At 41.8% G+C, this 22,920-nt stretch overlaps 1 protein-coding gene across 1 annotated transcript in view; it reads right to left on the bottom strand.

Annotated features, from left to right (window-relative positions):
- The window catches only part of CACNA1C (calcium voltage-gated channel subunit alpha1 C), an 833,272-nt gene that overhangs the window by 29,298 nt on the left and 781,054 nt on the right, over positions 1–22,920 (bottom strand). Inside the window, 7 exon segments of the mRNA XM_043967623.1 lie at positions 9,092–9,194; positions 10,509–10,605; positions 11,950–12,077; positions 13,179–13,344; positions 16,242–16,333; positions 19,650–19,715; positions 21,838–21,966. Of these exon segments, the coding sequence (XP_043823558.1) occupies positions 9,092–9,194; positions 10,509–10,605; positions 11,950–12,077; positions 13,179–13,344; positions 16,242–16,333; positions 19,650–19,715; positions 21,838–21,966 (781 nt within the window).

Below are 22,920 nucleotides of genomic sequence, written 5' to 3'. Positions count from 1 at the left end.
TGCTGATCTCCTCAGCTCCCATACCTTCAACGATCCATGCTATGCAGATGATTCCCTTAGTCTTTTTAGTCTCTTTCCTAAACTACAATCTGACATCTCCAATGCCCTTTGGATATCTCAAACTGGATGTCCTATGGGCATCTCAAATTCAATATAACCCAAACAAGAACTTTTCTTTACTCCCAAACCCTGCCTTTCCCCCAACTTCTGCATTATTACCAAGGACATTACCTTTCTCCCAGTTATTCAGGATCCTAATCTTGGTGTCAACCTTAACTCCTCACTTTCACTCACTTCACATATACTATTTATTACCAAATCTTGCCCTCTCTGCCTTCAAAACCTAGTTTAGTCTTTGTCCCCTCTCACTTGGATTATTGCAATGGCCTTCTAAATGGTTTCTCTGACTCAAGTTTCTCCCTGCTCCAAACTATCCTCCCCTTGGTTGCCAAAATGATTTTTCTAAAGCATAGGTCTGACCACCTCACTCCCCTGCTCAAGGAGCTTCAGTGGCTCCCTATTACTTCTGGGACCAACCTTTAGTTGGCATTTAGAGTTCTTTGTAATTCACTCCCCTTCTATCTTTCCAGTCTTCCAGTTACTTGCATGCAGTTCCTTGAAAATGACACTCCTCTCATTCTTTGTGTTTTTTTGTACTGCTTGTGCCCCATGCCTGGAATGGTGCATCTTCTCACAGGTTTGCAACTCAACATTCACCTTCTGCAGTCCCTCCAGCTGCCAAGATTACCCTTCCTTTTAGATTACTTTCATTCAACTTTGTATATATCCTGTATGTGCCTATTTGTATGTTGTTTCCTCCATTAGAATGTGTGCTTCTTGTGGGGCAGCTAGGTAATACAAGTGGATAAAGCACTGGCCCTGGATTCAAGAAGACCTGAGTTCAAATCCGGCCTCAGACATTTGACACTTACTAGCTGTGTGACCCTGGGCAAGTCACTTAACCCTCATTGCCCCCCCCCCCCCCCCCCGCAAAAAAAAAAGAATGTGTGCTTCTTGACAATAGGGACTGGCTTTGTTTTTGTTTTTGTTTTGCTTTGTTTTAGCCTTTCTTTGTAACCCCATTGCTTAGCATAGCAATCCTTTTTAACTGATTCACTGGATAAAGACATGGATGGCATAGGTGGAAGGGATAGGTAATACATTGGATGATAAAGTCAGGATCCAAAAAGATCTTGATAGTATACGGAATTGGGACTAATTCAATAAAATGAAATTCAAAAAGGATAAATGTCAAGTCTTATGCTTAGGTTAAAAAAATTGACTTCACAATTACAAGATTTAGTATTGTGGAGGAGGCATGTTTGGACAACAGGATATTAGTGCAAGCTCAATATCAATGTGATAAAATAGTCAAAAAAGTTGATGTGATCTGGTTTGCATGAAGAGAGCCAGAACTCCCAGGAATAAGGAGGTAATAGTCTCATTGTGTCAGACTCAGATCTGCTTGCACTGAGTGCGGAGTTCATGCCATAGAATATAAAAAATATGAATATGATTATAGAGAATATAAGGAAAGATCTATACACATTTAGCCTGGAGAAAAGAAGACTCAAGGGCCAAATTAGTTAGTTAGCCCTGTTGTCTTTGGCTTGGGGGGGTGGTGTCACAGAACTAGGGATGATGAGTAGAAGCTACAAAGGGGCAAATCTGGGCTTGGTGTAAGGAGCAATTTCTTAGCAATGAGAGCTGTTCAGATCGGAATGGCTGCCTTGGATCTGAGTTTTACCCCAACTCTGAAATCTGATTCTGTGGCCTGGTCACAGACAATGGGTCTGTGACAGTTCTTGGAAAACAACTGGAAGAACAGGTTCCTAAGGCTCCTTATTTTTTCCAAAAGTGTGCCAGGAGTGAGCAGTTAAGGATCTATCATTATCACAGAACCTTGAATACAGTCACCTTTGGGGATCAGCATGACCCCTTCCTACATTGGATCTCTACCAGTTGTCAGAGACGGTTGTTATCACTAAATGGGACTCTTGGAGCACATATGACCTAGTTCAGTAGAAGTGGTGAGAACTGGATGATGGTTTTCTCAACCTAGTATGACCGATATTAGCTCTGTACCATATAGATTAAGTAATGGTCAATGTGGTTTTTCAGAGTTTCATGAATTTGTTGTTTTAGGACCTCCTGGACCAAAGGGTGGGGTTTCATTTCTATCATATCCTATTCTACTCTTGGGATCCAGCTGGTCCAAACTGGTCTTCCAGGACCTATACTGGTATCCATTTGAGAAACTAAAGCTCCACCATATAAAATAGACGGGCAAGGATGTCATATGGATTCACATAAGAAGCGTGTACTATGGTGGGAGACCTTTATCTATAGCAGTTTCTTGTATTAGCACAGCTTAACGCTGCTTTGACCTAGGTTTCTCTGCTAGGCTCCCTCATCTAACTTTGCAGCAGATGCCCAGGGTAGAAGGCGCATTTCATGACCAAAAACCTCCCACCCTAGTTCATCTCTGTTCCTGTCTTGATGCAATGCAATTAGTTCATCCTAGTGGTTGATGCAGCCAATATTGCTAGCTTCTCATGGGCCATACTGCCCTTCTCTATGCCCCAGCCCTGTGGAGACTTCTCTTGAAAGGTGACTGATGTCAGTCACATCTGAAACACAGAGGGACCAACGCAAAAGGCATGATATAATTTTCTACCATAACTATAGAAACTTAGACTACCTAGCAACTCAGTAAGTACCCTATCCACTGGGCATGAGATTTCAGTATGTTTAAACTTGCTATCCACTCTCCCTCATTCCAATTGGGTAGATATCCTTTCATTTAAACCTAAATCTCAACATCTGATGGATACATCACCTCACACGTTTTCTTCCAGACTATATATACTTTCCAGTCACTAAATTTCAGCCAGAGCTATTAGAGCAAATTTATGGGCACTGGTGGAAAACCTACCTTCAGGCCTAATTATCTGTTCTTCAAACAGGCATGATATTCACACCCAAGGAAGAGCTGGTGTCAGTGGGGTTACTGCAATTTCACTTGTTCTTTAAATCCTCCTTAATGAGGACAACGAGATAATGATCTGTCCCTGCTATGAGAGGCCAGAGACCAGCCATATGGCATTGTTCAAGATGTTATACAACCAATGATTACTTATGACTTCTGGGACTGCAGCTGTGACATGACATCAGCTAGTGTGTCGGCCAATCAATCCATAAGCTTTAGCACTTAACATGTGTCAGGCATTCTGCTAGGTACTAGGGATACAAATATAAAAAAATGAGATGATCTCTTCTTCTCTCAAGGGACTTATGTCCTGCCACCTGTGTTCAGGCCAAGTGTGCAATGATCAGAAAATGGGTTTGTTGCAATATCTGCTAACTCCCTTTTGGGAATTAGTAAAACTAGAAATCAAAACATACTTTTCTTCATCCAATGGGATACTTTCTTATCTTGGCTTCTTAAAGATCTCACAGACTCCTCTGGGTTTTTTATTTTCTATTTGGCAAAATAGACTTTCTGTTCCTCAACTTTTGGATCATAGCATTTGGGAGATTCTGTGGAATGAACTCAGCCTGACACACACACACACACACACACACACACACACACACACACATATATATATATACTATCTATAGCTATCTATCTATCTGTCTGCTAATACTATATATACTCCACCCCTTATCCCACTTTGAAGATTATCTAATTTCTCATGCCCAGGTGATTGATAGCTTTGCTTCTTCTAGAAGCATTCCTGGACTTCTATCTATCTTCTCTGAGGTTTTAGCACTGGTTTCTGGGCCCTGAGTGAAATTTACAAGAATAAGAGCCATTTTCCAATTGATAAATGGTCAAAGGTAGGTAGTTTTCAGAGGGAAAAAAATCAAAGCTATCAATAGCCATATAAAAATGCTCTAAATTACTAATAATTAGAGAAATGAAAATTAAAAGAAATCTGAGGTACCACTTCAAACCTATCAGATTTGCTAAGATGACAATGAAGGAAAATGACAAATATGGGCCAGGGGTATGGGAAAATAGGTATACTAATGGTGGAGATGTGAATCAGTCCAACCATTCTAGAAAGCAATTTGGAACTGTGGTCCAAATCACCATTCATCTGTTCTGCCTGTTTTGGTCTTCCTACATGTCATATTTCTGGAGTGTACTTGTTTTGAGTCTGGTTTCTATTTCTGTCTGTTTTTGCTCTTGGTTTACCTTGGCTGACTCTAACTGACATCTCTGATACATCTTGCAGCTTTCAGGTATCTTCCTTCATTCAGTCCCTCTTCAATCCTCTTTAATCCCTACTTGAAGGGGGTTGATATCATATAAGTTCCTTTCCAGCTCTTTAAAAACGAGGGGAGGTTTTATTGACACAGAATCATATGATGCTAAGATGATGTCTGACCACTTCATTTTAAAGATGAGGAAACTGAGGTTCAAAGAAGTTAAGAAATTGCCTATGGTCACAGAGCCAGTTAATGCTAGAACAGAACTAGAACTCAGGTCTCCTGGTTCCCAGTCCACTCTCTTTTTTCTCCAAACTATATAGTTGCTCTGTCAACAGTGGTTGGATAAGCTGTTCTATAACTAGTCAGATTACAAATGGTTGAAGGGAGGGGCAGCTAGGTGGTGCAGTGGACAGAGCACTGGCCCTGGAGTCAGGAGGACCTGAGTTCAAATCCGGCCTCAGACACTTAACACTTACTAGCTATGTGACCCTGGGCAAATCACTTAACCCCAATTACCTCACCAAAAAAACCAAAAACCAGAAACAAACAAACAAAAAAACCCCCAAAACCCAAATGGTTGAAGGGACTAGATCTCTTATTTTCTTAAACACACTTTATATGGTGTCTGACACACAGGAGGTGATCATAAAATGCTTATTGCCAACAACGACAGCACAGTGGGATGTTCAATTGCTCCCAAGTCATTTACTTTACTTTGACTTCCCTGACTATTCCCTTCTACCAAAGGGCCTTTTAAAAATAATTTTTTTAGGCTTAACAAGTTTAATAGGTTATATGGTTATATATATATATATATATATATATATATATATATATAAAATAACATTTAAACATATTTCTGAATTAGTCATGTTATATGAGAAGAATCAGAGCACAAAGGAAAAACCTCAAATCAGAAAACCAACAGCACCAAAAACAAAAGAAATAGTATGGTCTGTTCAGCATCCATATTCCACAGTTCCCTTTTTTCCCCCTGGATTTGGAGAGCCTTTTCCATCATGAGTCCTTTGGAACTTTCTTGTTCCATTGGATTGGTGAGAAGGATCTAGTCTATCACAGTTGATCAACACATAATGTTGATGATACTGTGTACAATGTTCTTCTGTGTGGAAATTTATTTTGATTTGGGGACTCTACCTTTTAGGCTGAGATTAGAAAGCCTTAGGCCCTCAGGGTCTCTTCTGTGTGGGAGGAGCTGGTGCCCCTCCCCCTCTGCTTCAGCTGAGCCAAAAAGCCCTGTGGACTGTACAAGATGCCAGGTCAGACAGCTGGGGGGAAAAGCCCCCAGCTCCCTCCACCCTGAGGGGAGCTATCTGAGAAATCCTGGGCTTGTCCAGGCTGGGCTCTGGTATAGCATGTGAGGCTCGAGCACTGCCCGCCCCCTCCACCAGCCACAGCCCTGGCTGGCAGATTAGCTTGGTCTGTGGGGGCACAGGAAGCCCCGAGATTTGAGTGGAGAAAAGAAAGATATATATATAGACCTGGGGGTTAGACGGAAAAGGGAGACAGACTATAGACGAGAGACGGAGGCTGCAGGGGCGCAGGAGAAGGCTAAAGGACTAAGAGCAAGGAGGAAAGGCGGGTGGACAAGATTAGAGGGGCGGCAAAAGAGAGGCTGAAGGGCAGACTGACGGATTAGACAGACAAGAGGTCGGTGAGAGAGAAACACAGGGGTTCAGCGGTGGCAGTAAGGAGAGGAAAGTTAGAAGCAGGGGGATTTACAAAGTGAAAGGGACTCGGAGTTAGAATAAAGGACCTGAGTGCCCTAAGGCAAGAGATGGCTAAGGCCTCTTTGTATTGAAAAGGTTCCAGGGGCAGCAGGTGAAAGCACCCGGGGAACACAGTCAGGCTGTACATTTTATTTCTTAATTTAAAATAGTATCTCATAAATAAACTCTGCTTTGATTATTTAGTTAAGAGGCTTCTTAATCTTTTGTTTATCAATTTTGGGAGTGGAGCAGTGTGGTGGAATGGCCCATACTAAATTAACAGCAGTCAGATAGCCAGTCAGTCAAAAGTCCCCAGATTAGTCTTCCACTCAGAAAGATTAGTCATCCACAGTTTAGTCCCCCCCAAATTAGGCCCAATCAGTAAAAATATTTCTACATCTGGTTCTGCTCATTTCACTCATCATCAGTTCATGCAAGTCCATCCAGGTTTCTCTGAACTCCTCCTGCTCATCGTTTCTTACAGCACAATAGAATTCCATTACATTCATATACCACAACTTGTTCAGCCATTCCCCAATTGATGGCATCCCCTCAATTTCCAATTCCTTGCCACCACATAAAGAGCAGCTTTAAATATTTTTGCACATGTGGGTCCTTTTCTCTTTTTTATGATCTCTTTGGGAAAAAGACCAAAAGTGGTATTGCTGGGTCAAAGGGTATGCACAGCTTTATAGCCCTTTGGGCATAATTCCAAATTGCTCTCCAGAATGGCTGGATCAATTCACAGCTCCACCCACAATGCATTAGTGTTCCAATTTTTCCACAGCTTCTCCAACATTTATTATTTTCCTTTTTTGTGATATTAGCCAATCTGATAGGTGTCAGGTGGTACCTCAGAGTTGTTTTAATTTGCATCTCTCCAATCAATAGTGATTTAGATAATTTTTTATATGGCAATAGATAGCTTTGATGTGTTCATCAGAAAACTGCCTGTTCATATCTTTTGACCATTTCTCAATTGGGGAATGACTTGGATTCATATAAATTTGACTTAGTTCCCTATATATTTTAGAAATGAGGCCTTTATCAGAAGTACTGGTCATAAAAATTGTTTCCCAGCTTTCTGCCTCCCTTCTAATTTTGGATGCATTGCTTCTGTTTGTATAAAACCTTTTTAATTTAATGTAATCAAAATCATCCATTTTGCATTTCATAATATTCTCTATCTCTTGTTTGATCACAAACTGCTCTCCTTTCCAAAGATCTGAAAGGCAGACTATTCCTTTTTCTCCTAATGTACCTATGGTATTACCTCTTATGTCTAAATCATGTACCCATTTTGACCTTATTTTAGTAATAAGGTGTCAGATGTTGGCCTTTGTCTAATTTCTGCCATACTATCTTCCAGTTTTTCCAGCAGTTTTTGTCAAATACTGAATTCCTATCCCAGAAGCTGTGGTCTTTGGGTTTATCAAACAGTACATTACTAATGTCATTTACTACTGTGTCTCCTGTGCCTAGCCTATTCCATTGGTCCTCCACTCTATTTCTTAGCCAGTACCAGATAGTTTTGATGACTGCCGCTTTATAGTAGAGCTCCAGATTTGGTACAGCTAACCCACCTTCCTGTGCATTTTTTTTCATTATTTCCCTTGATATTCTTGACTTTTTCTTTTTCCAGATGAATTTTGTTATTATTTTTTCTAGCTCTATAAAATAATGTTTAGATAGTCTTATTGGTATGGCAATGAATAAATACATTAATTTAGGTAGAATTGTCATTTTTATTATATTAGCTCGGCCTATCCATGAGCAATTGGTATCTTTCCAGTTTTTTAGATCTGATTTGATTTGTGTGAAAAGTGTTTTGTAATTGTGTTCATAGAGTTCCTGGGTTTGTCTTGGCAAGTAGACTCCCAAGTATTTTATATTATCTACTGTTACTTTAAATGGAATTTTTCTTTCTATCTCTTGCTGCTGGACTTGGTCATGTATAGAAATGCTGATGATTTATGTGGATTTATTTTATATCCTGCTACTTTGCTAAAGTTGTTAATTGTTTCAAGTAATTTTTGAGTTGATTCTCTAGGATTCTCTAAGTATACCATCATATCATTTGCAAAGAGTGATAGTTTTGTTTCCTCCTTGCCTATTCTAATTCCTTTAATTCCTTTTTCTTCTCTGATTGCTAAAGCTAACATTTCTAGTGCAATATTAAATAATAGAGATGATAATGGACATTCCTGTTTCCCCCCTGATCTTATTGGGAAGACCTCTAACTTATCTCTATTACATATAATGCTTGCTGATGGTTTTAGGTAGATACCACTTATTATTTTAAGGAAAGCTCCACCTATTCCTAAGCTCTCTAGTGTTTTTATTAGGAATGGGTGCTGTATTTTGTCAAAAGCTTTCTCTGCATCTATTGAGATAATCATATGATTTTGGTTAGTTTTCTTATTGATGTGGTTGATTATGTTAATAGTTTTCCTAATGTTGAACCAGCCCTGCATTCCTGGTATAAAACCCACCTGGTCATAGTGTATTAGGGCCTTTTGCTTTCTAAGATAATTCAACATTAACTAGGATATGTGTTTGTGGGATGAGGTCAATACACCTACCTCCACCTATACCTATTTTGGGACTGCTTTGGGCCACACTCACCATCTTGTAGGGCTTCCCTACAAACACTTCTGGACTTTGCTGTAAGGTCCCAAGACTGAAAGTAATTGGGCTATGGTGCCAGGTGGTGGGATGAGTCTTCCAACAATCAGAACAGTGTAAATCTATAAATCTGGATGCCAGATTCATCTTGTCCCTAGGAGATGGGCTAAGTCTTTAGGAATGTACACTCCACTAACTTGAGTGTGGTGGGTAGGGGAAGAGGAATATTTCTTTGTACTTTAGAATAAACATGGTATTAAAGCTGCATTTTACAAACGCATCTGTCCAGAGTAAGAAAACCCTATGAAACTATGATCATATGATTTAGAAGTAACTTGGGAAAAAAAAAAGAAATAACTTGAATAAGAATGCACAGCAGGCTCAGTACAATTTCTTTGATATATAGTGATTTATACCTATGGAATCAGGCTATTTCTGTCCATGTTTCTTCCCCATTTCCTATGGGATGGGGACATTTTGGGAGAAGGGGGTCAAGTGTGACAAGACTGTCTTACCTTCTGTTTTGATTCTCAGGGCTGTTCTGACCAGGGCAAACAAGGTGGCATTGAACATAACAGTCCCATCACTGTTCAGAGGCATGTTCATGGATACCAGGCGCTGTGGGGAAAGGGAAAGATTAGAGCCTTTGGTCTTATTTTCCTCTCCCTGCCCCCTGCCCTTCAAGAACCGTTTCTGGGGTTTTTTTCCCTCTTGTCAGATGCAACATACTGGATACTGCCTATATAGTGAACTGTTTGAAATAAACAGTTCTCAAAAGACTCACTAAGCTATTATGACAGGATAATTATGGAGCCTCACAGTTCTGGAGCATCATGGAGCTTGGTAGTTTATTTAGTATCTTGTAAGCTTGAAAGCAGAGGGTGTGTCCTTTTTCATCTTTGTATCTCCAGAACACAGTATAGCACCTGGCACACAGTAGGTGCTTAATAAATGTTTGTAGGATCAGATGGAATTGAATTGGTGCACAGCTGTAGTCTTTTGTGTCCATTCAACTAGGCATTATCCAAAAGTGCATAATCTTGGTATTATATTGTACATCTTCTATCCTTCCTTAGTCCTCTTCCCATTGTCCATTACTCAGCTAATGAGAAACTTGAGCTAATGAGCACCTTAACCAAAGAGTAAGAATAGGGCAAGGAAGAAGAAAGGAAACTCAAATGAGACTTTCTAGCTTCTCTAGGGATTGTAGGTCCTCAGTAGGGTCATAGTGCTGCCATAGTTTATAGTCCCCATCCAATGTAGGGAATGGAAACCAAAAACCTGAGAAAAAACTCAATATTGTTCTTAAGTCTATGTAAGTTTAAAGGACAGTAGTTCATAAGGATGGAATGATACTGCTTAAACTTTCATGGAGTTATGAAGATGGACTAAATCCAGCTTCTTTTAACTTGAAGATTATATGACTATGGTTGGACAGTTAACATCCTCATTTAGGAGGCAGAAGAAAGACCCAAATTAGGAGAAGCTGTTACTAGCAGCTAGTCATCAAAAAGGCATCCTGGAAAATATGTCTGGATTCTCAAATGAAGTCTCTGTGATTCTTATCAGGGTACCTCTCTCTCTTTGGTCTCAAATTGACCATCTGGGCAAATTTAGGAGAATGTGAGATGTTACCCTCTTTCTATTCACTCTGTTCACTCTTTCTATTTTCCCATTACAGAGTCATAGATCTTAAGAGTCAGAAGGGACTCTAATGGATCATTTGAGTCGATCCCCTGTTTTGGTATACATGTTTTACAAATCACATAATTAAGACCCAGAATGGTTAAATGACTTACCAAAGGCTACACAGCTAGTAGGCATCTTGTCTCCCACCCTTTCTCTCTTCTTCTCACATTCCCAATTGTGTCCTCCTTTATATACTACAGGTGTGGTATTCTTCCTACCTAGTCTTACCCAAATCTTACTTACTTTGCATGCTACTCGATGAGGGCAAAGCTTTCCAAACCCTAGTGGGGGCTGGATCCTCCGGAGTAAGGTCACCACATCTAGGTGTTTGATTCGACCCCTGGAAGATGAAAAAGAACAGTTAGGAGGGCACAGTCTCTACCCCCAACCTTTCAGAAGCTTCATCAAATGGTGGCCTCCAGGGGAAAGTGCTATATAGTTGCATCTCAGTGGGCTAAGCTTTTTTCAATATTAAAAATAGCATGTAATACTCCATTGTCAATGGTTGCATGCTGAAGACTTAGATACAATTTTACCATTACTCCAATGTTTTAAAGTAAAAGGATTTTAATAGTGTAACTCAAATTTTTATAGATTCAGTTGACTGATCTCCAAGTATTTACCGAATGCCTGCTTTGTGTGATTTATTGTCCATGATTGAAGTGTTGGTAGACTGGTGTGTGATGTAATGTCAAGCACACTGGAGGTGGAGTCAAAAGTCCTGTGATTAGTGTGTGACTACACATGAGTGTGATCCCTTTGTCAGATGATTCACATGACTGTCAAAATCCTATATAATGTAAACCTTTAAGAACCTGGAAGAGGGAGCCCTCTCTCTCTTCCTCCCTCCCTCCCCTCCCTCTTTACTCTCCCCTCTCCCCTCTCTCACTCCAAAATGATTTAATTCATTTCTTTCAAAAACTATTTTAGGTTTGGGGTTGGTTCTCATGAGCAACACTGATCCTCAGACAAGAAACCTACAGGCTGTTCCTTCCTACTTCTGTGTTTAAAGCCTTTCCATTGTGGAAGACCTTTCAGAGGTGATGCTCCCATGGCATTGCTTTCAAGAGCTCCAGGTCATCTTAATTTATTGGTGAAGTATCAGGGGAGGATTTTTGTGTAGGTTACAAGTCATAAAGTTGTATGTAGTTCTGAGATTTTTTTTTTTAACATGACTAGTCCTTAGCTGCTTTTTTTTCCTTCCTTCCTTCCTTCCTTCCTTCCTTCCTTCCTTCCTTCCTTCCTTCCTTCCTTCCTTCCTTCCTTCCTTCCTTCCTTCCTTCCTTCCTTCCTTCCTTCCTTCCTTCCTTCCTTCTTCTTTCCCTTTCCTCCCTCCTCATCTCATCTCATCTCATCTCATCTCATCTCATCTCATCTCATCTCATCTCATCTCATCTCATCTCATCTCATCTCATCTCATCTCATCTCATCTCATCTCATCTCATCTCATCTCATCTCCCCTTCCCCCTGCCCCACCTCTTTCTCTAATCTTTCAGGTTGGTAATATTTCATACTATTTCCAATTGAACACTAAAGCCTGAGTTGAAAGCCTTTAATCCCAGGGTAATTTTCCTCACTCACAGCCAATACTTGTGCAACACTCTCCACATCTTCAGTATGGCCCTGTGTGCTATTGTAAATATTAGCTGAGACATGTCATGAGCTATCTTTCCTGTGTACTTACTTGGCTTCAGGGTCATATTCTGCCCAGATCCTTTTGAATTCATCCAAGTGATGGGGACCTAGGATGGACCAGTCTCTTGTCAGGTAGTCAAAGTTGTCCATGATGACAGCTACAAACAGGTTGATGATCTGCAGAAGGTACAAGGAGGAGCTTTCAGTGACCCAACCTGTGCACTCCTGCCATGCTTCTGCCAACACCATAGTTCTCTGTTAAAGATGAGGGATGGGGGAAGCATGGCATGGAGCCCTGCTCTCTGGGCCCCTGAAGGGATAATGGTGCTTCTTTTCCTTTTAGCAAAGTTTATCAGTTAATCTTTTTTTGGTGGCAGGAGTAAAGACTTCCAAACATTATTTGGCACCAGGAAACAACCATTCAAAACCCTGATCCTGGCAATTTGAATGTTGGTGGAAATATCAGCCTTCTTAGGAAGCCATGTGGCAGGCTATCAAGCCAAGCTATTAGCCAGTGTCCAGGGGCTACAGACATTCTCTCCTCAAGTAAGCAAAGTATAGAAAAGTAGTTTTACAAAGGTCAGCAGGTAAATGCTCTACTTTTTCACGGGTCCCAGAATCTTAGAAGGGACCATAGATAGCATCTAGTTCAACGTCCATCTGAAGCTTCTAGCCCAAAATCTTCTACAAGGTGTCTTTCTGCCTCTGCCTAAAATTCTTGTGATGGAGAACTTACTACTAATGAGTCAGTTTATTTCCAGTAAACTTAGAGTCATGGGGACCTGAATTAAAATCCTACTTCTGACATTTACTACTTGTATCATCTAGAGAAGGCCACTTAACCTCTCTAGGCCTCAGTTCCCTCATCTGTAAAATGAGGGGGGGTGTGTGGACTAGATGATTTCTAAGGACCTTTTCAGTTCAGATCTGTGTTTTTCATTGTCAGAAATGTCTCCCTTATACACAGTCAAAATCTGTCCACTTGTTACTCTCAATCACAGGGGTTATGCCACCAATAGTCAAGAAGGAAGTTGTCTGGCATTTGGGTAACTACTTGAGTTTCTGGCCATGGACAGGTCTCTGATTTCCTCACTGTCTTTGGACAAGCTTGCTCTAGCTTCATCTTCCTTAGCCAGGTCCTTCTGTGGCTGGCCTCAGGCTCCCCTGAGGCTTACCCACCCTCAGGGTTTGAGGAACTCTGGAGTAGAAGGCTTATTTCCATAGCCTTGGCCAGATTGGGTCAGGGGTGGGGTGGGGGTGCTTTCAGAATCAGCTCACCAGGAAGGCACAGAGCATGTAGAAACTGATAAAATAAAACACCGCAAAGCTGCTGCCACAGAGTGTCTCTGCTTCAGTACTGTTACTTGGCTCAGACTCAGGGGCACATTTCTTTCCTGGCAGACAGGCTAGCATGATATCTTGCCACGCCTCCCCTGTGGCACACCTATGGGGGGAGAAGAGAGGCAAGGCAGGATCAAAACTCAAGGAGGGACTAGAAAACACTGGTGGCATTGCCAGTAACATTATCAGTTGTGTTTAAGAGATGCACATTTTTGTTATGAGAAAGAGTAATGCCTATAATTAAGAAATTCAGCTGGAATTATGTAAACAAACAAATTGAACAATGAACAACTACCACTAAAAGCTCCAGAGCCAAAGGAGAAAAAACCCCTCTATCATATTATGTCACCATTATATTCACAAATTACAATAATTATAGCATCATCAAAAGGGTCAACTTTGGCATTTGTGAAATATGAACTTTCTGTGTACTGTGATTTGAGGGACATGCAAAACATTTTTAACCACTGGGCTAACACACTGCCTTAAATTACATCATTAGACACCCGTTCCTTTAGTTCTAGGCAGTTTCTTCAATGCAAATATTCCTGTGGGTAGATAACATTAAAGTTCATCTTAGTATGAATCACTTTATTGAATTCTGTGTCTTGGGTACTTGATGAGTTGGTACCACCTAAGTGAATGTTGAGTCACTGAATACCAGAGAGCTCTCATGTAAGGAGGATATGATGAGAAAAATGGAAGACTCTGGCGGGAGAGTAAAGACTAGGTGGGGATGAATGAGTGGGAAGGGAGCGGAAAGAAGCTCTGCTTGAGTAGGGGAAGCTGACAATAAGGCTCAAGGCTGGAGCTTATTGGAAGAGGGTTTTAGTCCCATTTGTTGCCCTTTAGCGACACCTAGAGCTTAAAAGAGGTGAAGCATCTCAGAAATATTTGTCCAAGGGAAAGAAGTTTTATAGTTCCATTGCCCAGGAAGAGATGCTAAGATCCAGAATCCTGATGGGTAAAGAGTTTGGGAAGCTTGTTTGCCTTGTTCAGAGGGTCTACCTGGGCTTTTTTGGGGGGAGCTTTGTTTGCTATAACCTGATTAAATGATGTAGCATCCTGGTGAGTGAATAGCTCTGCCCACAGAGAGCCAGCCTGGAGAGCCTGGGAGTTTTCTGGCTTAAAGGGACCTATTAGATAAATTAAGATTGTAACACTTTTCCAGTATCCTTTTTAGAATCAGTGTAACTTAAAAGAGCTTGCTGTTGGTTGGAGAATTTTTAAAAATGAGGATTTGCCCAGCTGGAGTGGTGAGGGCCAACAAATAAGCAGCTAGCACAGACACAGCTTCATGTGGCACAGATGGTCCTGAATGGACCAATGGACCAATGACATCTAAGTCTGGAGTCCAGGGTTGTGAGTTACCCTGGGCAGATGGGTCCTCACTCATGTTCTCCCTGCCAGTGTGTATGTATGTGTGTGGGGGTGTGTGGGGGGGTGTCCATTCTTCCCTGTAGATAATATGCCTTGGTAGGAAAGTATGACGGAGATTTGTGTGTGAATTGTATACAACTATGATTCCTACATTTGCTTTAATAGATGAGTAGCTCTGTTGTTATTATTTCTTCTGCTTTATTGCTAAGCAAATAGTTCTGTTTATGATCCAAAAGTATAATCAAGACTGGTTCTGTAAATGGAAGCATGGTAGTGGTTTAGCTTGAGAGCCAGTGTTGAGTAGGGGAAGTATATGCCCTCACACTAGGGTTATCCTAGGAGCCTGAGACAGTCTGAGAGAGTATTGTGATGGTGGTCCTTCTCTGTCTGCCAGTGAGCACAGGTAAGAGTGAATGAGCAAGCCTACAGGATGAAGAAGTATCTATGTGCCTCCTGGTGAGAGTTATGAGGTACTACGGTGTAGGTGGCATTGTACCAGGGCTCATATTTTACATGGCATGAATGTCAATAAGAAAAGAAGACAAGGGTGTAAAGTAAGGCCAGATCAAGAGAATAGGAATATGGAAAGGGACTAAAAGTCAAAGTGCGGATGGAAAACTGAGGAAGGAGAGATAGATGGACAAGAGGTTATGATTAGAGAGAGGAGTTGCAGAGTTAAGGGTGAGGTTTTAGATGTGACAATCCCTGTGACTTTCTGAGTTGGAATGAGGATATACATAGTTCATTTTTGGTCACATCCACAGGGGAGTGACTTGAGAGACTCAGGTGCTTACCCTGCTAGCTGGAGTGTTTCCCTTCCCCCTTCAAAACAAACAAACCAAGGGTGCTACAAATTTTTGAGGTTCTTCCTTTAATCTTGGGCTTGAAGGGGGCTTTGAGGAGGAAGCTAAGATGAAGAAAAGAAGTAGGAAGCAAGAAGTAAGAAGCAAGAATCTCTCACAAGAAAGCAGAGAGCCATGGAGGGCAAACAATAGAGGATAAGCTATAGTGAGTGACTGCAGTGATACCTGATGTAGGGAGGAGAGGATGATCCAAGCATGAGATATGTCCTGGGTAAAATATGTTTGATCACTGGCCAGGAAGAGAGCTCTTACCTCACTTCTTTTTTCTCTCCAGGGAGAGGCATAAATGCATCATGAATTATCTACTCACTTTAAATTTTCTGCTTCCCCCTGAGTTTAGGAAGCATTAGCCTTTGTTCTAAATATGCACATTTACTTCTAAGCCTTTAAATGTAATTAAACTGTTGGTCAATATAAACCCAAACTGTCTATTGTATTTTTACATAAGACTTACTATACATGAGGGTGGGGGAAGTCCCTGATTTAGAGATGAGAATTTGGTTCAGTTATGGGGCAGGGGGAGAAGGGCTGAACCTGGGGTCTGGAGCTACATATTTAATAGAGATGAGTTTAATGGATTGTTTCAATAAGTGCCCCAGAAAGGGAGCTGCTAGGGAAGCTCCAGCCACAGGAGCAGTTGAGGGAGTGACTCCCCCCAAGTATGAAGCTCATTCTCCCAGTGGGTTGTGATTCACGTCAGAACCGGTCTTGCTCTCCAGTGACACCTGGTGGTTTTTAAGTGTTTACAGCAGCCCACCTGAAGAGTAGAAGCACAGCTTGAGGGAAGGTCTGGAAGTTGTTGTTCCGATTGATTTCCGTAGTATCGTTCAGGGCGATTTTGCCGAACACCTAGCAGAGGGAAGAAAGCGCCCGTGACAGGGTCGGTGGAGCCCCCATTTCCCATCTAGAACCCATAAATGCTACTTGGCTTTGTCAAGTGATCCTAGGGTGAAGTGATTTTCACGTGGCAGGCTAGACAAATTCCCATGATGCCCAGGAAGCAGCACTTCCAGGATAGCAATCCACAACTGCACTCTCCAACCTTTATCTCCAATTTCCCCACCTAATTATTTCCCCCCACTCTACCATCTAAGTGCCCACACGATTAACCTCTGAAGGAGTCTGATTTAGCTTCCCCAACTAGGATTTCCTGCTGTTAGGCAGCATCAGAATCAGAACTATAACTAGCAATACTGATCTTGGGGCAAACACCACCAAAAAAAAATTTATTATTTTTGCTAAATGTTAAGTTCAGTTATTTCAACCTGCTGCAGGTCTACAAGTACTACTGCCCCTAAAAAAAGTCAGCCCTTTGAGGGGACTGTGATTTTTATCTTTGTATCCCCAGTACTTAGCACAATGGCTTGCACAGGGTTTACACTTCAAATTTATTGACTCCAACCATCCTCAGTGCTTTTAAAATTCAGGATCCTGGGACAAAGCTCTGGTGGTAATGACTGGGCCCCAGATGTCCTGCCTAACAAACATCTTTCAATTTTAGTTCTTAAAACAGGGAATTACCTGAAATTTGGGAAATGTGGAAAGGTTTAATAAGGGACTCAAGGTTTGGGCAAGTTTGATTTATCCTTTGCATGTAAATTTGCAGTTTTTTGCTTTTGAGTTTTCTAGCTGTACTTACCATTTCATTTTTATATTCTAGGTTTTATTGTAAGCATTTGTTGCTCTGTTCTATTGCATATTAGTTGAATTGATCTGAATTCCTGAAACAGCCAGTATTTATGGGGGTCTATGAAAAGGAACTACATTCTTTTTGGCTTTAATTTTTAGGGACTTTGAGATTAGAGACCAGGGGAATCTATTGGATTTACTCACAACAGGTAACATGTCAGTGCACTGGGCTGGGCCTGGAGTTCTTGAATTTCCCTTTGGGGAAGAGGGTTGTTATCTGGAACTAGAGCTTGGACAGCTTGGTGGGCCCCCATATTGGGGAAAGATCGAAATTTTGGAAAAAAGCAAAACAAAAATTGCCCTGCTTTGTCCAAGGTGAAGCTTTGCTGTACGGAAGAAAATCCCCCTTCCCCAATGACTTGAAGACAACAGCATTGGGCCCTTAGGTTGCTGATGGAATGTTTTTCACCATGTTTGACTAGGACAGAGATTCCTTTCTTCATGTTGGGAGAAGATTGTCCAACTTCTCTTAGTTTATCTTAGTCTGATAAGGTTGTAGAGGTCATACTGTGTATGCAGAATTAAGGTATGTTTCAAAATGTTTAAAGAAAAATAATTATCTTGCCTTTTAAACCCATTCTGCCTCCAAACTTCATTACTATCAAGGCCACTTTTCTAGTTACCCAGGTTTACAACCCAAGAGACATTTTTATCTTTTTTTCTTTCTTTAAACCCTCTACATTCAATCCGTTGCCAATTTTATGAACTATCCACATTACATCTTGCATCTGTTTGCTCTCCATTCTAATCCCATTATTTTAGTTTAGGTCTCCTCTCTCATCCTCTCTCTCCTTGGGTAATCACAACAGCCTTTCTGTTTCTGGTCTACTTTATTCTATCCGTTCTCTACACAGCTGCCAAAACAATCTTCCTAAAGCACAGGGTTGACCGAGTCAGTTATCTGCTCAAAACATTTTGGTGGTTTCCTATTTCCTCCAGCATAAAATACGAATCACTTGGCCTGCCATTTGAAGCCTTCAACAATTTGGCTTTAACCTACAAAAGCTGGGTTACTTGTCATCCCCTAAATTTCTATCGCCTTTGTGTACTTATGAAGTCATCACCCCCCTATTCCTGGAATTCGTTGCCACATCTTCATTTCTTAGAATCCTTAGCTTTCTTCAAGGCTCAGTTCAGGTTCTACCACATAAACAGGAAATTTCCTTATCTCTTCCAACTCCCCCCCCCCCCCATTTTAGTGTGTTCTCCCTTTCCAAATTACTTCGTGCTTATTTATCTTTCGTCTCTGAAGTTGAAGGTAAGCACCCTTTGGACATCCCTATTAGTTCTCACGGAGCCATCCACAAAGCAAGCGCTTAGTGATTGCTGAATTGGATTTCAGGCACTGATTAGCAAAGGATATGCGCCCTTTTAACACATCCTTGGGGATGCAGCCCCTGAAAAGGATCTATCACAGAATTTGGCAATAATTCTCATGATAGTGTTATGGGAAGATCATGGGCCCCGGTTGTTGAGTTGTCTGGGGAGGTCAAGGAACTTTTTCCTTGAAATCTCAGGAGTTTTCCCTTGAAATCAAGTAGGTCTCTCCTTGAACTCAATCAAGGACATACACACCCAAAAGAAATTAGCGGCACCAGATCGAACTGAGCACGCTCCAGGACCACCACCCCGCAGTCCAGCACTCCTGACTACCTGGACGAAGTAATCCTGTTGGTTGTGACTAGAAGACCACCTGGATGAGGTAATCCTGTTGGGAGAGACTACACCAGGAGAAGACCACCTGGAACCGCCCACCAGCAGACTGCTTGGACCCATCAGGACAGAGTTAATGCCCTTCACCAGATTGCTCATGACCGATCTCTCCTACCCCAGCTCAACTCCAGAGAACCCCCAGCCCCTCACCAATAAGGGACATTCTTACCCATGCCATCTGAACCCTATAAAAGGGCACTCCCCGAGCTAGTCAGGGAGGAAAGCGTTTTGTTTCTCCAAAACCTTCCTCCCGGCCAGTTTCTCTTGTACCCCAATAAACCTGTTCTTTTATTCCTAATTAGGTCTTGCTCGAGAGTGTAATTCTTTACAGAGGAATTCTAAGGACCCACGTGCTCCCTCCCCATATCAATAGTAGATGAAAAGCTTTGGAATCACTGGGAAGGTGGCTCAGAGATCTTACCCTACCTTGGGTTTGCCTAACAGTGTTCTGCATTACAGTACTTACTAAATGTTTGTGGAATTTATTGTGTCTATTTGGTCCCCCTCCCCCCCAAATAAAAAAAAAGCTGAAAGCAATGATTAGATCTGGCACAGAGAATTCTGTTTTGGACTCCAAGGGGCAAAAAAAAACAAACCCTCAGGTAGATATTGTGGAGGGAAAGGGGAGAAGAGAAAGGAGGAATAGAGAGCCAGGAGGAATAGAGAGGGAATGAAATAGATGGAGAAAGAAGGGAGGGAGAGAGGGGTCTGTGTGTGGCCTCAGAATCACAGGTGTGCGAATTCTTGATGTCTCTCCTCTTACCTGCATTCCAATGACAGCGTAGATGAAGAACAGCATCACTATCAGAAGAGCCACATAGGGTAGAGCCTGGAGGAAAGTGAATAAGACTGCTGTACTGCAGCCTTTCATGAAAACAAAAAAAACCCCTCAAAACAAACCAAACCAAAACAAAAAAACCTGGTCCACTGCATCCTGCCCCACTCCCAGGAAGATGTATTTTTGCATAGGCAACCAATGCTGGATACAAGATTCCACCCATCCGAATAAGGACCTGGTGGACCTCTTGAAGCAACCTTGGGGTACAAGGGCCACCTGGCATAACAAGGACCAGGTGAACCCCTAGGGAGGGAAGTCAAAGAGGGACAAAGAGGGAGATCTTAGCAGGAACAGGTTGGACTAGATAGTATCTGGAGTTCTTTTTCATTCTGAGATCCCGTGACTGATTCTCTGAAGGAAGGCCCAAAAGATGAGCCGTGGGATTCTAAACCCCAGCTTGTTTCAATTGCTTTCTGGGTAGCCTGTAACTGGGTCTTTCCAGGCCTCAGTCCCTTCTCTGGAAGACACAAAACAAGGAACATGCCTTGTGCTGGAAAAAATTCTTCTCTGAAAGTGTTAGCTTCTTACCACCACTAGATGTCAATGCAGATCCACATTGAATAAACTTCACATCCAATCTCCAAGGCCCACCCCTCCCCCTTTAACTGGAGGAAGCACTGTTTTAGCTCACCACCCATCTTCCACTAACTCTACCCAGAGGTGCTGGGTCTTTGGGTCCCACAGGTCTCTAGCTCAGGATTGAGCTTAGAGCCACACTGCCTTTAGTCTTTGTTCTAGTTGGCTTAGGGATGTAAGACCTCTGTGAATTTCATGACATTTAACTTCTCTGGACATCAAAGGACCATAGACTGGGAGCTCTAAGAAACCAGAGGTCATTTAACCAACACGTTGAGTGGTTAACATTCAGCGATCACACTGTTTGAGGTACTGAAACTAGCACCAGCTAGAAAACAATGGAAACGTACTCTTCTTTTGGGTCCAAGCCTTGACACTTATACACTTGTTTCTCAGTTCCAGCAAGCCTTGTGCCTGGAGTGGTCAAAGCATAAAGCAAGCCAGATATAGCTAGGACCCATTGGGTCTTTGATATTTGTATTGGATGATGATCTTAATAAGACTTTATAGTATGTTGTTATATAATATATGTATATGTGTGTGTTATATAATATATATGTATGTGTATATAATATATTTATAAGGGTGTTGTTTTGACTATGCATGTTTTCTACAAGGTTTTGTTTTTCAGTTGGGCTAAGTGAGGATACAAAACAAATGATTAATAATTGAAAAAAAACAAAAGAATTTTTAAAAATCAGGTTTTGGAATTTGGGGGCATATAGCTACATTTGGTCCAGTGCTGGTTTATGTCTCTCAGCTTTGACTCTGGGTCAAGGTAGGTGTCTGAGGGCCAGATATTCCTTTCTCCTGTGGGGGCTTCTGACCAGGTCAGAAATAGATTCTACCACATTTCCCCCAATGATAGAGTCCAGTTCTGAAGACAAAGAAGGTCATATTTCAGTGTTGTTGAGTTTTCTTGATTTGAGATGCTTGAGCATGGTGCTGAAGGTCTAGAATAAGATTCTCCTCCCTCCCAATACATTGTCAGGGCTTCTCTGCAGATGGAAGCCCAACTATAGTTCACATATGTTCAAGAAATTCAAAGTCCTTAACCAAAGGATGGTAGGTTTTTCTCAACCTTCAAATTTATAACCTCATTTGCAGCCATGTAGGTGTAGTCCTCTTTTTTATAAACATTCTAACTCTTTTTCTAAATAGGGGAAACTATGGCAGGCAATTAAAAGAGGAATTACCTTGCCATATTTATTTGAAGAACACAAGTACCTGTACCTACTAAGTCAAATGGTGCTCATCCTTCTCTATTAGGGTAATGTTGGAACTCTTCTCTCTTCCTTGGCAACATTTATTTAGTTGAATGAATAGTACATATGCTGAAATACATTCATCTCTGAAGAGGAAAGTGACAACTACTTAACAGACATATCAAATATGCAAAGTATGTCTTGTTTAGGGGAAAGAGAGAGAACAAATGAAATGTCTAACATCTCTCCTCAGTCAGGTGAGGAAATCCTTTCTTAGGAAGGTAGGACAGGAGGAAAGTTGTTGCTGGCAGGAGGAAAGAGAGTGGGAATACCTGGAAAGATTTGATGAAAGTCCAGAGCAGGGTCCGGATGCCTTCCCCTCGGCTTAGCAACTTGACGAGACGCATAACCCGGAATAGACGGAAGAAGGTGATGGAGATCCGGGAGTTCTCCTCTGCATTCTGGAATCCATTGGCAACATGAGGTAGTAGTTAACATAGCCAGAGAGAGAGGGGTTGGGGATGGAGGGTAGGAGCCCTGCTCCAAGAAAGCAATGCCTGGTTGAGGCAGGGGATTGGTAAGGGTGGGGTGGGGTTAGCTGCACTCAGTTTCAATGGATTCCCTTTCCTCTTTCCCAGAATCTGTTCTTAGGTTGTACACAGAGCACTCCTGGTGAGTCTCCGTGCTCAGCCCTTCCGTTAGTCCTGCATGCTACATAGCAATCCCAGATTAAGTTATCTCTAGGCAGGGTTTTTTGCAGAGCCGAGCCAAGTCTAGGTATTCCTAGTGTATATTCCCTGTAGTCAGGACTTTATTTCTGAACACCTCCTCTCTCATCCCCTCGCTTAATCCCCTCTCTTTTTAAACCTTAAATCCCAAATTTGGATGTAGTTGAAAGAGCTTTCACTTTAGTGACTGAAGAAAGTTCAGAAGTAATTACTATTATGAAAGTCTCTGATTCTAGGACTGGTGCCTGACCCCACTGGCATACTGGGAAACCCTTTGATATTTGTGTGAGGTGATGATCTTAACAAGATCTTAGTAAGACCCAATAGGTTACTTCTGGCTGTCAAACTCATGCTACAGCATTATACTGCCCTTAATCTTGCACTGACAAGGGGCTCCAAATCTTGAGTGGACATTGTCTATGGATCAGGACTTTGTGCATAAAGGACTGGCATTTTCGCCTTCCACTGCTGCCATTGGCTCTCCCCTGACCAAGAAGTCTCGGTGGCTCTGTGGGAAGCTGGAAAGGAGCATCGTTCTAGGAGGCTTATGTTCTCAATAGGACTGGAAGAGCTAAGTAGTATCCTTGGGGGAGTCTCTTTATTTTGTGGGGCATGAAGGAAGAAATGGGCAAATTAGACCAAAATAGTCTTGGGGCTTGGGGCTCCAATGTGGGCTTAAGGATGGAC

The sequence above is a fragment of the Dromiciops gliroides genome, chromosome 5 (genome assembly GCF_019393635.1).
Source record: "Dromiciops gliroides isolate mDroGli1 chromosome 5, mDroGli1.pri, whole genome shotgun sequence".
Taxonomy (NCBI): Eukaryota; Metazoa; Chordata; class Mammalia; order Microbiotheria; family Microbiotheriidae; genus Dromiciops; species Dromiciops gliroides.
The sequence above is the reverse complement of the archived record's forward strand: the minus strand, read 5'-3'. Positions and strand labels throughout refer to the sequence as shown.